At 44.0% G+C, this 17,791-nt stretch overlaps 1 protein-coding gene across 7 annotated transcripts in view; it reads left to right on the forward strand.

Annotated features, from left to right (window-relative positions):
• Positions 1-17,791, forward strand: part of DGKI (diacylglycerol kinase iota) — a 248,151-nt gene that overhangs the window by 202,287 nt on the left and 28,073 nt on the right. For all 7 annotated transcript variants that reach the window (XM_082240439.1, XM_082240443.1, XM_082240440.1 and 4 more), the window contains one exon: positions 8,019-8,044. In XM_082240439.1, coding sequence (XP_082096565.1) covers positions 8,019-8,044 — 26 coding nt within the window. The remainder of the gene's footprint in view (positions 1-8,018; positions 8,045-17,791) is intronic.

Genomic DNA, 17,791 nt, shown 5'->3' on the forward strand with positions numbered 1-17,791 from the left:
ATGTCTTGATCTTGAGACACATGGGAGTTTTTCTAATTTATATCTGGTGTACAATTTATACATTTTTTGTCCAAACTGATTGCTGAAATTGACTTGATTTTTAAAAATAGAAGGTATTCAAGACTTTTGGCTCCTCAATCCTGATTTAAGCATCCTTTCTTATCCTCTTGATAGTGATGTAGAACTGTGGTAAATGAGGACTGAAATATGTGAGGACTGGGGCAGGATTCTCACGCATTTGTTCCCTCAGCATTTCCTGCATCTGCCACCAGGGGCAGGGGCTCTGACAGGTGTCAGCAGTAGCCTGGCCAGGAAGTCCTGGCCTGTGAAGGACTTAACATATGACTGCCAAAGTTGGCTACCATTGAGAAGACAGGGGGCAGTGTAGTAATTAGGGGGTTGGACCAGGACCTGGGAGTTCAGAGTTCAAATCTCCACTGGATGACCTTGAGTCACTAACTCACAGCCTAACCTATCTCACAGTGCTGTTTTTGTGGGTTATAAGTGTCAATAATTAGTAAGTAAGATCATACTCTCCAACATTTTTCTGATGAAAATGGGTACATCCCATTCCATAATGATAATTTTACTATTTATACGCCACACATATTATTGGGTTGCCCCAGCACTCTGGGCAGCTTCAAACATATATAATAACATAATAAAACATAAACGCACCAAAAAACTTCCCTAAACAGAATTGCCTTCAAGTGGCCCAGGGGTTGGATAACTCCATACCTTCCAACATTTCTCCAATGAAAATAGGGACATCCTAGGGAAAAGCGGGACATTCTGGGATCAAATCATAAACTGGGACAGCTTCTCTAAGTCAGGGATGTCTCTGGAAAATAGGGACACTTGGAGGGTCTGTAAGAGTGGTCATTGGAACATCAGATGAGTGAGGGAAAACTTAAGTATACCCAAGTAACATGGGCCTGTTTTATTGTATTTTAAATATATTGCAAACTATCACAAGAACTTTGGTTAGCAGGCTGGGTATAAATACTGAAAGTGAACAAATTAATATGCTAGCAAGAGTCTTGTTGAGCAACAGCAATGACAGCTTTGCCACAATGTGTGCTCCTTGCGATCTAAATTCGAAACATGCCAGTTTGGTTGTGCGAATGGGATCGGGATGCAGCCATATGCCCTACATCTGGGAAGGACTCCTCCAACCAAACTGAGTTTGCCTAATTTCAACTGATGTTGGGCTGCTTGTCATTTCCTGCCATCGTCCTTGGGCAAAAATACCAAACCAAAATTCTGTCTGCATTAATTAAACCTAGGCAAATGACATTTTCCTTGCATTTGGCCCTCTAGCCCTCCTGGTGTTTGAGGTCAGGGGTAGTTGGCACACAGCTGCTTCTGGTGAGAACAGGAACATTTTTGGGTGCTGTCCAGATGTGGTGGTGAAAAAAGAATATACTATAAAGTGTTGAATTGCTGCCATCCTCTCCCATTCCTATTCTCAGTGAATAATGTTTTTTATATAATACAAATTCCCTGAAGTGGAAGCAAGATTGCTCTTTCCCCCTCCTCCGAATCTTGGAAGCAGAGACTCTTAATTATGTTTTTGTAGCATCTCTGCACCTGACGCATCGTGGAGGAAATTTGCCCTGCTGACAAATTGCTCTGGCAGGTAGTGACACACAAAATGCACCCACATGCCAGGAGCTTACAAATTGGCATCTTCCAAACAAGCTTGTTGTTGACTAGCGCCACCTCCATTCCTTTCCTTTTCCCCTTCCCTCCTTCCGTCTCTGAAATGAACAACTAAGCTCCTAACCTTTCTTTGGGACTGATTTCAAGCAGATTGGCTAAGAACATCACTGGCCCTGGCACAAAAATGTTTTGCTGCAATTTAGATTTTAAATGCTCTTCGAATATTGCCAGTGACTAAAGCAAAGGCAAACAAAAAAACATTTTGACAGTGAAGTATAAGACTTTAAAAAATGTTGGAATACATTTTAGGATACAAACTCGATGTTGGCAGAGAAGATAGACATATGAGGCCTTTCCCATTCCTCACCATAATGTGAATTATTTTCTCCCCTCCATCCGGGTCTGAGTAGTTGCCTTGACCAGATAAGAATAGGTGGTTTCTTCAAAAGCATTTGCAAACTTCACTCACGATATCTCTTTCTTTCTTTCTTTCTTTCTTTCTTTCTTTCTTTCTTTCTTTCTTTCTTTCTTTCTTTCTTTCCCCTTTTCTGTTTATTATTCTGTTCAAGTGAAATGGTCAGAGAGACATAAAGGAAAAGAGCGAACAAATTTCAGGGTCATAAACATTTGTGCAATGAGTTTCTGTCTGAATAATGAAGAGGGAAATAGGCCCGTGGGAATCTGATCTCTGTGGAGTTCTTCTCACAACTCTGATCTGGGGTACAATGCAAAGTTCTGGCTTTGAAAGAAACAAATGGCTTGGGTCTAGGATACCTCGGGGATGGGCATAGCATCTGCTTTGCATGTAGAAGATTCCAGATTCAAACCACCACCACCCACATCTCCATTTTGGACTAGGACTATTTGCCCCATCTGAAACTCCAGAAAATGGCTGCCAGTCAGTGTCAACTGGTTTTCCTCATCCTTGGGTCTCCAGATGTTTCTGGACTACAACTCCCATCATTCCCTGACCATTGGTATTGCTAACTGGGGATGATGGGAGTTGGAGGTCCAACATCTGGGGACCCAGTGTTGAGGGAGGCTGAAGTAAATTTTTTGTTTGTTTATTTAGTTCATAAATGTCATTTCATTTTTAAAAACCTCAAAGCAGGTTACAAAAAATAAATCAGCAAAATCAAGAAACAACAACCATTTTGTAAACCAAGAAAATCTTTAGTAAAAATACATTAAAGAAAGAGAAACCCTCTAGGTGGCAGTAGAACATTGAGGATAGCAGCTTGTGTAATCGCTTCCTGAACTTGGCTGAAACTTTGCAGCAGACAGAAGTGGCAAAATTAATAATAATCTTGAACCAATGGTGGATATAACCCGAGCTGCAGAGGGGAGGAGGTACCACCAGAACTGCTACCCATACTTTTAAAGATTTTGGATGTTACGCAATCAGGATTCTAAATTGTGCAGGGACCCTGCCCTACCATGGAAATCTGCCCACTAAAGAAGTTCACCCTCAATCCACTGGAAGGTGGCAGAGTTAGGCCACCAGGAATGTGACAAATGAGACAGGGCCAATGAGTCTAACCCTGCCTGCCAGGGAAAAGCACGAGCCGGGAGGTTGAACAGGACTAGTACAATGCTGAGATTTTAAAAAATGCACCAGACTATTAACAAGAATAGTTGAATGTGCAGATGGAGACTAGGAATGAGAATTTAATGAGATTCTCAAACTCATAGATCCACAGAGATCTCTTTCTAATTCCCATCTCACTCCTTAGATTCCCCACCCCCATCCCTTGGTTCTGCTAAAACATGAATTATTCTTGTGCGATATTTTATGCACGATTATATATCCAATACATACATACAATATTATTGCTTTCCTAAAGTAATCATCACATTGACAGGAACCTGCAGCAATATGTATATAACTGTGTGGAAATGCAAATGGAGCCAACCAAGTTCTACTCAGAGTAAACCCATTGGAATGAGCAGGCCTAAGTTAGCCACATCCATTCATTTTTCAATGGATCTGCACTGAGTGGAATTTAGTTGGATGTATCCCATACTTATAGAAGTATACTGCAGAAATATAGCACAGTGTGGGATATGGCTCTTTTATAGGTACTATACATACAGTGCACATAGTTTATATGTCTACTGGGTGACCTTGGGCCAATCACAGTCTCTCAGCCTAGCGTACCTCACAGAATTGCTGTGAGAATAACATGGAATTGGGAGAGGGAACTACACAGGCATCAGGGACCAGCAAGACTCCGAGGGATGTGTAGAGGAGGCAAGGGAGCCTGAGAAATATCTAGAGGAAGGGGTTAGCAATTTGTGTGGTTCTGTGCCACCCACAAGGCAAGGGTCAGGGCTCTGAGAAGAGGAATAATAATATTTATACCCCACCCTTCTGGCTGGGTTTCCCCAGCAACTCTGGGCGGCTCCATAATAAAAACATGACAAAACATCAAACATTAAAAACGTCCCTAAACAGGGCTGCCTTCAGATGTCTTCTAAAAGTCAGATAGTTATTGATTTCCTTGACATCTGATGGGAAGGCGTTCCACAGGGTGGGCGCCACTACCGAGAAGGCCCTCTGTCTGGTTCCCTGTAACCTCACTTCTCACGGGGAGGGAACCAACAGAAGGCCCTCAGAGCTGGACCTGGATGAGGCTGTTTAGGAAGACTCAGAACTGTCAGAGCCAGATGAGGCCCCTTTGAAAATAAAAAATAAATGCATCCTGAAGAACTGGACTTAGATTGGAAAAGAACTAGGGAAACCAGAGTTGACAGATTAGCCTATCCTATGCTGGAGACAGATGCTCTGCTGCTATTTGTTTTTGAATGTCTGAAGGAGGTTTGAAAGAAGGACTGCTGCTTTTTTTTTGGGGGGGGAGGAGATTTTATTGTTTCAAAACCCTAAAATACCTCTTTAAGTGAACGTGTGCATGAGAAAACAAAATGGGTGTGAACTGCATACCATCAGATATGAAACCTCTCTCAAACTAATTTTGTCTCTCTTTAATGGACTGGATGTATATAACCTTTAAAAAATAGCTTTCATGTTCTATCCATTGCAGAGGAACAACTAGTGAGTTCATTGGAACCAGAGAAAGTGAGGTGTTTTGTTTTAAAAAGAGAAACAACATTCAGCCCCCTCTTTTTTTCTTGGCCAGCTAACTGGCAGAAGTGCTTATCAGAAGGAGTTAGTGGGTATGTGTAAAATGAATTACTCGAGTGGCAAAGAAGAGAAAGGCCATAAAACTCCATGGCAGTGCTATAAAAGTATTGTTGTTCAGCCTTTTAGATTCTTAAAGGCTTTTCTTTCAGATGCTGTGGGTGGCAGAGGGTTTCAGTTGCAGGGTTATTGGTAAAAATAGCTGCTTTACATCGGCCTGACGTTTCTCTGGAGGCTTTTGTCTTTATGAATAATACACCCGGTTGCCGGAATTTCTGTAGACTGTGCCTGGAGGAGGCTGGTTGAATTTCCATGAAACCTCAAATCCCATAGACTGAGCTCACAAGGTTGCAAATCCCTTCCTTCCCATACAAAGGCATGCCTACACTGCCGCCTTCCTCAAGCGACAAGCCTCCAGCAGACTGAAAACACCAGGAACAGTCTGACTGGCACAGAGTTTTCCTTTAATGCTAAGCTCCCTTGGCCACTGTTGGCCTTCAGTCAGTGGGCCTTAGGAAGAAGGCACAAAGCCCCAGGTCCATTCTGCACAAACAACGTGCTTTCTATTGCTGACCTGCGCTTGACTTTTGACAGCACTTTGCATTGGGCCCAGATAGGGTTGCCATATGTCCTCTTTTTCCAGGACATGCCCTGTTTTTCATGGGTAGAGTCGTCGTAGTGATCCAGAGTTAAAAATAGAAGTTGACAAATGTGTCCTCTTTTCTCCCTCTTCAAAATATGGCAAACCAAGCCTAGAAAGAAGCTGGTAGTCATGTCCTTGGATTGGTCAGGGTTAACAAATAAAAGGAGCCAAGCCTTCTACCATTTTCTACTGACTCCTGCTGGCTCCATTAAAAAAAAAAATTTTTTTTTTGACAAAGCAATAAGAATAAATGAAATAAAAGTAAAAATATGCACCCCACCCCGAGACCATTCCATTGTAACTATCCAACCTGCCAAAATTTCAATACCTCTTGCGATCGTTTGACCCCTTTCTGTTTTAACAGTACAAATTCTACAAACAATTTCCATATCTCCTCAAAATCATCTCTCTTGCATATTCCCCATCTTACCGCTTGCCCCATTTTAGGTTTGAGTTTTTCCATTTTCCAACTCAAACCTCACATTTTAGTGACCCCCACCTGGAGATCCAGCTGTCAATACCTTCTCCATCTCCCCTCCCTACCCTGTAGTTTTACATCTATCTTATGCCTTATCCTTGGCCTGGTTCCAACAGGTGCACACCATAATAGCAGGAGTATAAACTTTATAATTTTCTTAGCAGCACTTGCCATGGTGATTCCCCCCTCCTTCTCCTCTTTTGGTCTTTTCAGATGCAGAGCTAATTACCTCTACCTGTCTTGCTGTGATAGAAATGCTAGCGAGACAAAAAGGATGCTAAAGTAAATGCTCAGTTATGGCTGCAAAATGGATTATTGTATGCTGTTCTGTTCTGGATCCCAGTAATTGCAATTGCCGTTGGTTAGCTGTCCCTTCTGCCGTTGAATGGCTACAAGGGGCACTGAACTGTAGGGGGCTGGTGGAAAAGTTGATCTCATAAGCACTTGTGTAACATGCGTTCCCCTTCGCCTGCTTCTCCCAGGGAACACAGCTAAAGGAATGGTAGAGGTGGGGCTTTAACAAAAACAAGTCTCTAGCTGATTTGGTACCTATTCATCCCCACCGAAAATGGTAGCTAATAGTAGCTTCATGGGAGGGGAATTAAATTGAGAAAAGAGGGTAAGGAATCTGTACCCCTCCCAATGTTGTTGGGCTGATTGGAGCTGTAGCCCAGCAACACCTTGATGACCACAGATCTCAGGTAGACCTGATGCAGGTGGTGCTGTGGTCTAAACCACGGAGCCTCTTGGGCTTGCCAATCAGAAGGTCGGCAGATCGAATCTGCACAATGGTGGTGAGCTCTCGTTGCTCTGTCCCAGCTCCTGCCAACCTAGCAGTTTGAAAGCACACCAGTGCAAGTAGATAAATAGGTACTGCTATGGTGGGAAGGTAAACAGCATTTCCATGCACTCTGGTTTCTGTCACGGTGTTTCATTGCTCCAGAAGTGGTTTAGTCATGCTGGCCACATGACCTGGAAAGCTGTCTGTGGACAAACACCGGCTCCCTTGGCCTGAAAGTGAGATGAGCGCCACAACCCCATAGTTGCCTTTGACTGGACTTAACCACCCAGGGGTCCTTTACCTTTTTACCTCAGATAGAGGTCTTTCCCATCACCTGCTTCCTGGTGCTTTTAGACTGGATTTTCCAAGGACTGACCCTGAGACCTTTAGGAGGAAAAGCATGTGTTCCTGGAGCATGACTGGCATTATGGGGCAGGTGCCACAGAGTTGCCCTCCTGACAGCATAATCAATGCTGCTTAGCTGGGGAAGGCAGTGTAGCTTTGTTACAGGGGCACACTGTCGGAGCCAACCCAGTACTCCCAGCAATGCACCTAAGCAACACTTCCCTTACCACTGCCCTGCCCCTGCCCTTTCCACTAAGCTACTGTTCTTCTCCCTGATCATGTCTGTGATGCACACCAGCAGTTACTTTGAAGAGAAAAGTAAAGTGTTGGAAAATCTGGCCGCAGAACGTTCGCTCTGCATTCAGCTTGGCTAGGAAATCTCAGTGGAGCCACTGCTGGATTTTGATGGACCTTTGGTTATCAATTCACCTCTGACCTGATCCACAGAAGCAATTTCCCCCGTTATTTTTTTTCTCTGACTTGAGACTGCTGAAGATAGAAACTGACTGCACACATGAGGTTGAGATAATGGGTGGCAATAGCTTGTTCCTTGGGGAGGTAGAGATTTCAAGGCAGGTCTTAGAGATTGGGGGGCAGCCCGAAGACCCAGGGGAAGAGAGACGACAGCAGTTTATCCCTCCAGCTGTACCTGTTTACACCCTTCATTCTTCTCCTTATATTTTCAAATAATAATAATAAAGTACTCCTTTTTCCAAAATCACAGTGACGCAGAACTAGGTGGATGTTTCGTGAGGCTCATTCTGATGCAAAGACAGAATGAAATGGGATCTGAATTTCAGCAATTGTTAGGAGCTGAACATAACATAAGCTGTAGAAGTATTTAGCATCAGCCAAACTCTGCTTTACTAAGTGCTGCTGCAGAAATCCCTGAAAGTGCACTGAATTTCATTTGTTTTCCTTTTCATCTTACCAAAAAAAGACTGATGGGTCTTTGTTGGTTTACTTCCAGGTCTCCGGTTTCTTCAGAAGATCAAGGTGAGAATCTGTTTTATTTGTTTGCATGTTGTTAATTGTCCTATTGCAAACTCAGCTTGATAAATATGAATTTTGCTCAGGTTAATTGGATGAGAAGTGACTGCTAGCCCTTGGTCTGAATGGGGAAAGTTGGGTGAGCATAATATTTGGCATTTGTCTACCTAGGATATTCAGAAGTGATTTCTACTAATCCACACAATGCCTTGTAAGGCAGGGATGAGCATACTTCAGGTGTCTAAGATCTATTTGGTTTGTTTAGTAAATCCCCAGTGTCTCTACAAACCAGAACCAGGTGCAAAAGACACAGGACTTTACCTGAGCTTTCTGCTCATGCAGTGAGACTTCATTCTCTCCTCTCTGGAGCAGATTTTGAGGGTGCATGGGGAGCTGCAGGCAAGAGGGAAAAAGCACCAAGTTTTCCCCTGCATACATACATCTCTGGTGCAAATAGAATGGCAGCACTGGATACAGCCCATGCAGTTAGAATTAAAAAAGAGGTTGCCTCTGAGCTCATTCTCACTGAAATGCTGGGCAAATAAAGATAGATGTTTGGGTCTTGGGAATGGAACAACAAGGACACACCCATTGGCCCGATTACAGGTAGGTAGCCGTGCTGGTCTGCTGTAGTCGAAACAAAATAAAAAAATTCCTTCCAGTAGCACCTTAGAGACCAACTAAGTTTGTTATTGGTATGAGCTTTCGTCTGCATGCACACTTCTTCAGATACTTCAGATTCTTCATTGGCCTGAATAACTCATGACTGCCTGTTCCAACAAACAGCAGATTCCCAAGATTCCCATGTTTGTTTTCGTCCTGCTGTCTTGGACCCTTTAACACAAGGGTGGGGGAGCCAGTCTGCCTTCATCCTCATCCCCGCCAGCATGGTCAGAGATGATGGTAGTTGGAGTCAGCAACACCTGGGGGACCACAGGCTCTTCACCCTGCTTTAGCTGACCCTGGGACTTTCTGTATGGTTTCCTACCGTTGCAAGACTGAACCCAAGGTGTGCTAATAAGATGGGAAATCATAACTGATAGCAATGTGTTCATTTCAATGCATCTTGCACAGGAGAAGCTCTTGATGAGCTGTGGCCCAGTTTCTGAGCAGAGAAAGTTCTCCTTCCTTCCAGTCTTTGAAATGTCATTTCACAATGTCAAGAGAGCACACGCTATTCCCTCCCGTTCGGCCACGGCTGAGTGATATGTTTATTATGTTGCATTTGATCCTTGCCAAAACCTGACTCCATTGCCTCTTATTCCCATGCTTCAGAGGAAACATTACATTTTAATAGGTTGTCCTGGGTACCAGTATCATGCTATTTGTCAATGGGCAGTGATTTATTAGCCGGGCTTATAGGTTTTCTTTACATTATCGTATTACTCTGTCATTTTATCTATTAATTGAGTGTCAGGCAGCATATGAAGTGCTTCCTTATGGATCTTCTCGGCTTTAATCTCCAGTATCTGCCCCTACCATCTCCCTTTCCTTTCTGCCTTCCCTGTTTCCCTCCTTTGCACAAATTCCTCTCATGTTCCATTTACCACCTGTGCCTCTGTGACAGGGGACCAGCTCTACAGTTTGATCAATATCCCTAACCACTCCAGAACCATAAAAGCATTTATGAGCTTACTTTGAAATGGAGAATCAAAGCCGCAAGCACTCTTCACCTATCATACCAAGGACATTAAAAGCTTCTGTTTAATGACAGTGAAATAGCTGATTGAGAAATGTATTACAGGGTGGAAGAATGGTTACAGGCGAGAGCCTTTTATGATGCAGCAGGGTCAGAACATTTAGTTCCGATGCTTGTAAAATACTGTCTGTCATCCACCAGGAGAGGAATCGCCTTGGAACTTAGCTCTGCCTAGGCTTTGCCCCAATGCCGCAGTGATGGCTTCACTTGGCAAATGGGGGCTGGTTGCAGCAGTCCTACGTGTTTTCCCAGCTGTCCCCTCCAGCAAAGCCTCAGACTAGGATGGGCAAAGCATTTTGCTGCCTCCTCTGTACTCCAAGGTCAAACCCTGTGTCCTGGATCATTTTTGGGGATGATGCTCCCTGGCTCCTCGCTATGCTAGCCTGAAGCAGCCTGATTTGATCCCTGGGTTGTGTTTTCTCAGGCTTAGTGATGATGTGCTGTCACGGGGGCAATCAAGAAATACAAAAGATTTGTTTCTGCCATCGCTCATTGCATTCCCTTCTCCTTGCAGAAAGGTCATAGCAGGGACAGACTTTGGTAATCTTTCGTGATGTGGTTCCCTGTGTGATGTCAACATTTGGTGTCCCTCAATGAATCTTCTCAATTATGGATCTTCTCAGTTTTGCACCCCTGCACCTCGGCACCCTGCGTAGCAGAACTGCTCACACCACCCTAAATCTGGCACTGGCCATAGCTCAGTGGCACAACAACTGCTTTGCATGCAGAGGGTCCTAGGTCAATCCCCAGCATCTCCAGGTAGGATGGAAGAGACTTCTGTCAGAAACCCTGGCTGTGAAGAACCCTCAGCTAGGTGGACCAATAGGACCACTCAGGGAATGGCATCTTCCTTTGTGCTTAAATGGTAGTCCCAGCAAGCTGAGGCTCTCTCTTGGTTTATGGAATAGTTGTTTTTTTTTGGGGGGGGATTCATGGCTCCCCAGATCTCTGTTGGGGGTATGGCAGAGAGGAGCAGAGCATTGCTGGTTAGGCAACACATGTCCAAGAATGTAAGAACACCCATTTTCAAACCAAAGCTAGTCTAGCATTTTGTTTCCAATAGTAGCTAGCAAGATGTCTCCCAAAAGCATTAGCACATAGGTAGGCAAACTAAGCCCAGGGGCAGGATCCGGCCCAATCGCCTTCTAAATCCGGCCTGCGGATGGTCCTGGAATCAGTGTGTTTTTACATGAGTAGAATGTGCCTTTTACTTAAAATGCATCTCTGGGTTATTATATCTCTGGGAATTCCTATGGGGCATAGGAATTCGTTCACCCCCCCAAAAAAGAATATAGTCTGGCCCCCCACAAGGGACAGTGGACCGGCCCCCTGCTGAAAAAGTTTGCTGACCCCTGCATTAGCACATGAGGCCACTTCTCTCCCGAAGCTGAGCAGGTCTGGTCAGCACCAGAATGGGAAACCGTCAGGGAATCACAGGTATGCTGCCTTGTGTTGAATAATGGAAGAAAAGTGGGTTAGAAATGTAAATAAACAAACTCATGGGATCTGCTATTGGAGGCTGTGAACAAGAATGTGCCTTATGCCAAGTTAGACCATTGACTGATCTAGCTCATCATGGTCTACACTGAATGACAACGATTCTCCAGATTTGAGGAATCTTTTTCCTACTTGGAGGTAACAGGGATGGAACCTGGGATCCTCTTCATGCAAGGCGGATGCCCCACTGCTGAGCTGTGCCCCTTCCCCTATAGTTGCAAGCTTTAATCCGCAGATGAAACCATTAAAACTTTAGTTGATTGAGCAGTGAATATGAATCTTAATCAGTAAGGCAAACTTTAATTGTTTCTAGACTGCATTTATAACTCATGTTGCACCAGGCACTTAACAACAAAGCTTGAACACCACATTTTAATTAGTGTGGCTGAGACTTCAGGGCACTCTTTCTCCTTTCTTTTCGGGACTTATTTTGGTTTGGATATATTACTCTTACAGGGAATTTAAGAAAAAAGCAACACTCAAGGCAATCTCTGAGACAATGAAAACCGTAGGGACCCCGGTGTGGTTTGGTTTTAAAATCCTCCTTTAAGGCCAGGCAAAGAGGAGAATTTTCTTATGATCCTTTCTCTCAGAAACATCAACATTTTGAGGCTTCTCCCCAACCTGCCCCCCGCCCCCCTTGTTTTTTGGAGGTGGCAGGGAAGAGGGCCTGTACCCCCCCCGCTCCCGCTTTTGCTTCTAATATGGAAAAAGCAATAAAATATTAAACATGAGGTTGTTTTTTCTAGTATTGTATTGTAGTTTCTCCCCCCTTTTTTTTACTGAAAAAGTTACAAACTGAACATCTCCCTTCCCCGCACTTTTCGCCAACCCAAAGGCATTGTTCAGATGTAAACCATGATAGTAAAGTTTGTGAAAGTGGAGATAGACTGAAAGTTGCCAATATCAATATGAAGGAGAATGTTAACACAGCCATATATTACGGAATGAGGCAGGTACAGTTTGTCCTGTAGAGTCCTCGTTCCTGTGCTGGATGAATGACCATCAGTTCACCATAAAAGTCTCTCTCTCTCTCTCTCTCTCTCTCTCTCTCTCTCTCTCTCTCTCTCCCCCCAGCCTCACAAAGTTTTTGCATCAGTTTTTCAGAAGTATTTTAAATTGTTGTTAAAAGCAGGCTTGTTGGTGTTTTGTTTTGTTTTTTTTTAAAAATGATAATTTAATTGTTTTATCTTGTTTGTAAATCACTTTGCCTTTTCAAAAATATAAAATCAAATAAAGAGGATAAAGAGGTATGTAAATTTTATGAAATAAATATAATCTTGGCCTGGGTATATTACAGACATTGCAATGGAGTTGAATTTGTAAGATTAGCATTGAGGAAGGTCCCAAAGACCGGCGATCCTTAGCCACTTTGCTGCGTGGCTTTTCACACCAAATCAGTGCCCTCAAACTTCTCAGCAGACAACTCTGTGGGGCAAGTCTTTCATCCTGCAGTTTGTACAAGTCAAGCCACGCAGCCCTGACTAGGATTTACTTTAGCCGTCAGAACTGATAGCTGACTTGCATTCAGGCTACAGCTTCCCCTTGTCAGAGGCATTGGGGGGGGGGGAGACAAGACAAACCTATTGCACGGACTGCAATTCCCGTAGGGGCTTTGCTGACAAAGAAACAAGTGTCAAACTCTCGGTTTAAGCAAGGGCTGCCCTGTGGGATGTGTGGGAATTCTGAACAGGTGAGTGAAGTGCCACACAGCCCAAGGGAGCTGGTGAGAGAAGCTGAACGGGACCGGCAGATGGTTTGTGGCTTATTTTCTGAGCCTCCTTCGTAGCAAAATCTGCAATTCTGGGAAGAATGATTCAGGGTCAGGCGGATCTGAAAGTGTTGAATGGCAATCTGTTTCCAATCCTACTTGAAGACAATGCCTCTTCCCAGTTTTTGTCTTATTCTGTGATGCCGGAATTTGGGTTATAATTCTGATCCTACGTTCTTATACGGCACTCGTGGGAGACAGCCTGGCAAATTCAGGTTGTGCAGTTGTAGTTGACAGGGAGATCTTGCGCAAGAAACCTGCTCCTCCCAAAGATCTGATTTTTTTGCGATAAGGAAAGTGATGGGAAATGGCACTGAGAAGTGTGGGGTGATATTTGCTTTGATGCCACCCTATCTTCACAAACAAATCGGAATGAATGCTCATTAAATAGTCAGTGCCATTTGATTTCTCTGCAAACAGATCAGGATGAATGCTTAATAAACAGGTCATCTGGAGGTTCCCTGGCTTGCAAGAAGCTCAAAGTCACACAGGGAGTATCTTGTAAATAGCTTCCATGGTTAGTAAAGGTAAAGGGACCCCTGACCATTAGGTCCAGTCGTGACCGACTCTGGGGTTGCGGCGCTCATCTCGCTTTATTGGCTGAGGGAGCCGGCGTACAGCTTTCAGGTCATGTGGCCAGCATGACTAAGCCACTTCTGGCGAACCAGAGCAGCGCACAGAAACGCCGTTTACCTTTCCGCCAGAGCGGTACCTATTTATCTACTTGCACTTTGCCGTGCTTTCAAACTGCTAGGTTGGCAGGAACAGGAACCGAGCAACGGGAGCTCACCCCGCCGTGGGGATTTGAACCACCAACCTTCTGATCGGCAAGCCCTAGGCTCTGTGGTTTAACCCACAGCACCACCCGCGTCCTCCATGGTTAGTAGCCCCATATAAAGGCAGTCCCACTGAATGAGCACAGCAAAACCAAGGAGGGTCAGGCAGTCCTTCAGACAAAGGAAAAAGAAGGAATCTCAGTCTCCAGTCCAATGCATTCTGAGTGGGCCAGCAGTTCGTTCTTTTTCTTCTTTAAATTTTTATTTATCATTTTCACAGTTTTAACATTTTCAGTTTCGACTCCCTTTCCCCTCTTTCTGTGGTTCCTTACATTTTTGTCCTTTCCTGCATACTCCAAATTGCCTTCACTTATTCTTTTTAGTTGTCTATTCTCATCTATATCTCATCTATATCTTTAAAGCTGCAGGTTTTTATAATAATCCTGCCAATGTCTTGATCTGTTTACAGTTTGTAAATACTCAATAAACTACTTCCATTCCTTTCTAAAAAGTTTGTTGTCTTGATTTCTTATTCTTCCAGTAAGTTTTGCCATTTCTGCATACTCCATTAGTTTCTGTATCCAATCTTCTTTCGCCAGGACCTCTTCATCCTCCCACTTTTGGGCAAATAACATTCTTGCAGCTGTAGTCGCATACATACCGTATTTTTCGCCCTATAAGACGCACTTTTTGTCAGCATCGCCCTAGAGCCAGTGCACCAACTGGACTCTTGCACCTCAACCCCGACTGGGCTGGGCGAGCTGGGTAGCACCGCCAGAGACCTCCTTCCCGCAGGAAACGGTCACAGTGCTGTGGACTCACAGCTTAGAGCTGAGAGCACCGGATTCACTGTCTCAATAATTCAGTCGTTGCGCAGCAGAGTTTTGCAGAGTCTTGCAGAGTATAAACCACTCGGAGAGCAGCTCTGTAAAATATCTTCCTTTTATTCTATAACTACAACTATGGTACAAAACTATATACAGAGCTAAGTATTCTGAGCATAAAGCAATGCTACACTGAGAGTCTGCAGCTGCTCTTAGCAGCAATCTTATCTCTAGGATCTCTAACACTCTCACTCTCTCCGATACACTGACTGACTGACTGACTCTCTCTCACACACAGATATGTTGCTGGGCAGAATAAGTAAATAGGCAGGACACGCCTCCTCTTCTCTGTGGAGTCAGCAGAGATCATCAGGAGATGGTCAGGAGATTCTTGGGTATGGGAGGGGTGAAATCTCCTCATCCTCCCCCATTTCATCCGACCATTTCAAGAATCTTTAACATAACTGCAATTTGCACACACACTCCAAAAGTTGTTCTTTGCTTACAACCTTGGTTAACATATCTGCAGGTATCTCTCTTCCCCCGGCATATAAAACACTTTTACAATACCATTGAATAAGCAGCTTCTGGAAAAATCTTCACACACATTTCTTCCTTTCAAATACAAATTGACATTCCTAATTAGGCAGATTTGAACAAACCATTTTCAGAACTCAAATACACGCTTTCCTTCAAATATCAGGTAAGGAAATAAATAAAGTGTTTTGTGCTACTACTCTCAGCACACTTCATGCCTGGTTTAAAAAACCCACCAGAGTTGCTCGTGACCGCAGTCTTTGCAAACTCTTCAGAAAACCTTTTCGGTGGTACACCTTGGTTGTTCTCTCGGATCTGCGCAAAACTCTCTGAGCCTCTTGTTCTGGTGCTTCCTCCTCTTTGGGAGAATGGGGAGCTAAAGTATATGAAGCTGCTAAGTCTGAGTCAGCGTCAGACTCACCTGAGGCTTTTGGGCTCTGATAATCTGTGCCACCATCTGGAACTACATTGGCATCAGGATTATCACCACCAACGCTTGCCTCCCTCTTAACTTTCTTTGCCCCTTTTGCACCATCATCACAAATGGGATGATACTGAAAAACACCAACTTTGTCCCATTGTGGATTGTCATCAATACTCCTGGTCAGCCTTATGGTTTTCATGTCTGTGATCAGAACACGATAAGACCCTTTCTCATATCCTAGGAAAATACCATGTTCTCCACGCTTGCTCAATTTGTCACCTTGCGAGGTGTGCACCCAAACCTGCGAACCAAAAATTTTAAAATGCTTTACACATGGCTTTCTTCCGTGAAGCATCTCATATGGGGTGCAATTTACACTAGACTGGTACCTCCTGTTATACACATGACAGAAAAATGAAAGAGCTTCGGCCCAAAAAGGATTGGGCAGCCCCGAATCATGTAACAGCGTTCTGATTCCTTGCTGCAGGGTCTGGTTCACTCTCTCACATAAACCATTCTGCCAGGGTGATCTGGGCGTGGCGGTCCTATGCTCAATGCCCTGTTCAGAAAGAAAACTCTCAAACTCTTCTGAACAAAACTCTCCACCCTTGTCTGTGAAAAGAAAACGTACATTCTCCTTATGTACATTTCTGAGCCATTTACAAAACTGACGAAACTTGGTAAAGGCTTCAGACTTTTTCTGCAGCACATAGGCCCAAACATATTTCGAATAGGAGTCTATCAGAACCATGAAAAACCTTGAATTGCCTCTAGAGAGCGCTAGAGGCCCCACTAAGTCTGCATGAATGACTTCATATGGTTTCTTGGCCTCTCTCCCAGACTCTGTACCTTTGGGAGCTTGCCTTGCCTTACTCTCTGCACAAGAAACACATTTCATGTGGTAGGGACATTCTTTCAACCTCATACCCTGAACCATATCAGGCATTTTTGCCACAGCCTGGAAATTCAGATGAGCATAAATACGGTGATAATAATGAATACATTGGTCATGCAACTTCTCATTCTTATCCACAGATAAATTGCAACACTCTTTCTCAGTTGCTTCTGCAGTGCCTGTACCTGAAACAAAAGGCAATTGGTACAATCCATTTACACATTTTGCATACAGAATGAGCTTGCCATCTCTAAGAATTTCACAGCGAGATTTAGCAAACACCACCTTAAACCCTTGACGATCAAGCTGGGAAACACTCAACAAATTGTCCTGAATATCAGGTGCATACAGGACATTCTTAATAGTTGCATTCAGGCTCTTTAAGAACACAGTTCCCTGAGCCACACTCGTGAGAACTGTCCCATCTGCTTGATGAATTTCTTTCTCTTGCTTCTCAAGCTGAACAAAGAGATTCTTATCTTTGGCCATGTGGTTTGAACAGCCAGAGTCGACCACGAAGAAACTCCGCCCACGTTGACTGGAACAGTGAGAGATCAAGGCCTTTGAAGTAGCAGGTGCTTGGGGATTTGTTCCTTCTCCCCCTCTGCCTCTGAAGTTTCCCTTCTTCTTTGAAGACTTCTTACACTGGAAACTCAAATGGCCTTGTGTTCCACACGAAAAGCACCGCTTCAATTTCAAAGCTTTAGCAGCAGCAGTTTCACTTTCACTTTCCCCTGCTGAAGACTCAGGCACATTTTCAAGCAAATTTTTAACAGCACAGTTTTCCCGGCTTTCTCTAACAGCCTGTCTGCGATCCCACTCATTCAGGAGCACGCTAGACACATAATCTTCTGTTAGCCGGTCAGAAGGCATTGTAGAAATCTGGGCAGCCACTCCATCATAAGACTCATCTAGGCTATTGATCATCAGCATTGCAAATACAGCCTCTGAAATAGCCAGGTCTCGCTGAACAAGGTCCTGTCTGAGACGCTTTAATTGAGACAGATGGCTAGGCAAATCACCACCTTTCTCCAACTGCAGCCTGCATAGCTTCTTAAAGAAAATCACACTGGAACCAGCATTTTGTCTCAGATGCATATCTCTCAACTTATGCCAAACAGCTTGTGCAGTCTCTTGACCCTCTAAGTTCACCAGCAAGTGGTCTGAAACACTCAAAATAACTGTCCCTCGGGCTTTCATATCTGCAGCATGCCATTCAGCCCAATTATCTGCATCCTCATCAGGAGGGTCATCTTCTATCGTGTGAAATAGCTTTTCCCTCTGTAAAAGCGCTTTCATCTTTACTTGCCAAACTGCATAGTTTTCAGGC

Source organism: Podarcis vaucheri, assembly GCF_965113315.1.
Source record: "Podarcis vaucheri genome assembly, chromosome: 10".
Taxonomy (NCBI): Eukaryota; Metazoa; Chordata; class Lepidosauria; order Squamata; family Lacertidae; genus Podarcis; species Podarcis vaucheri.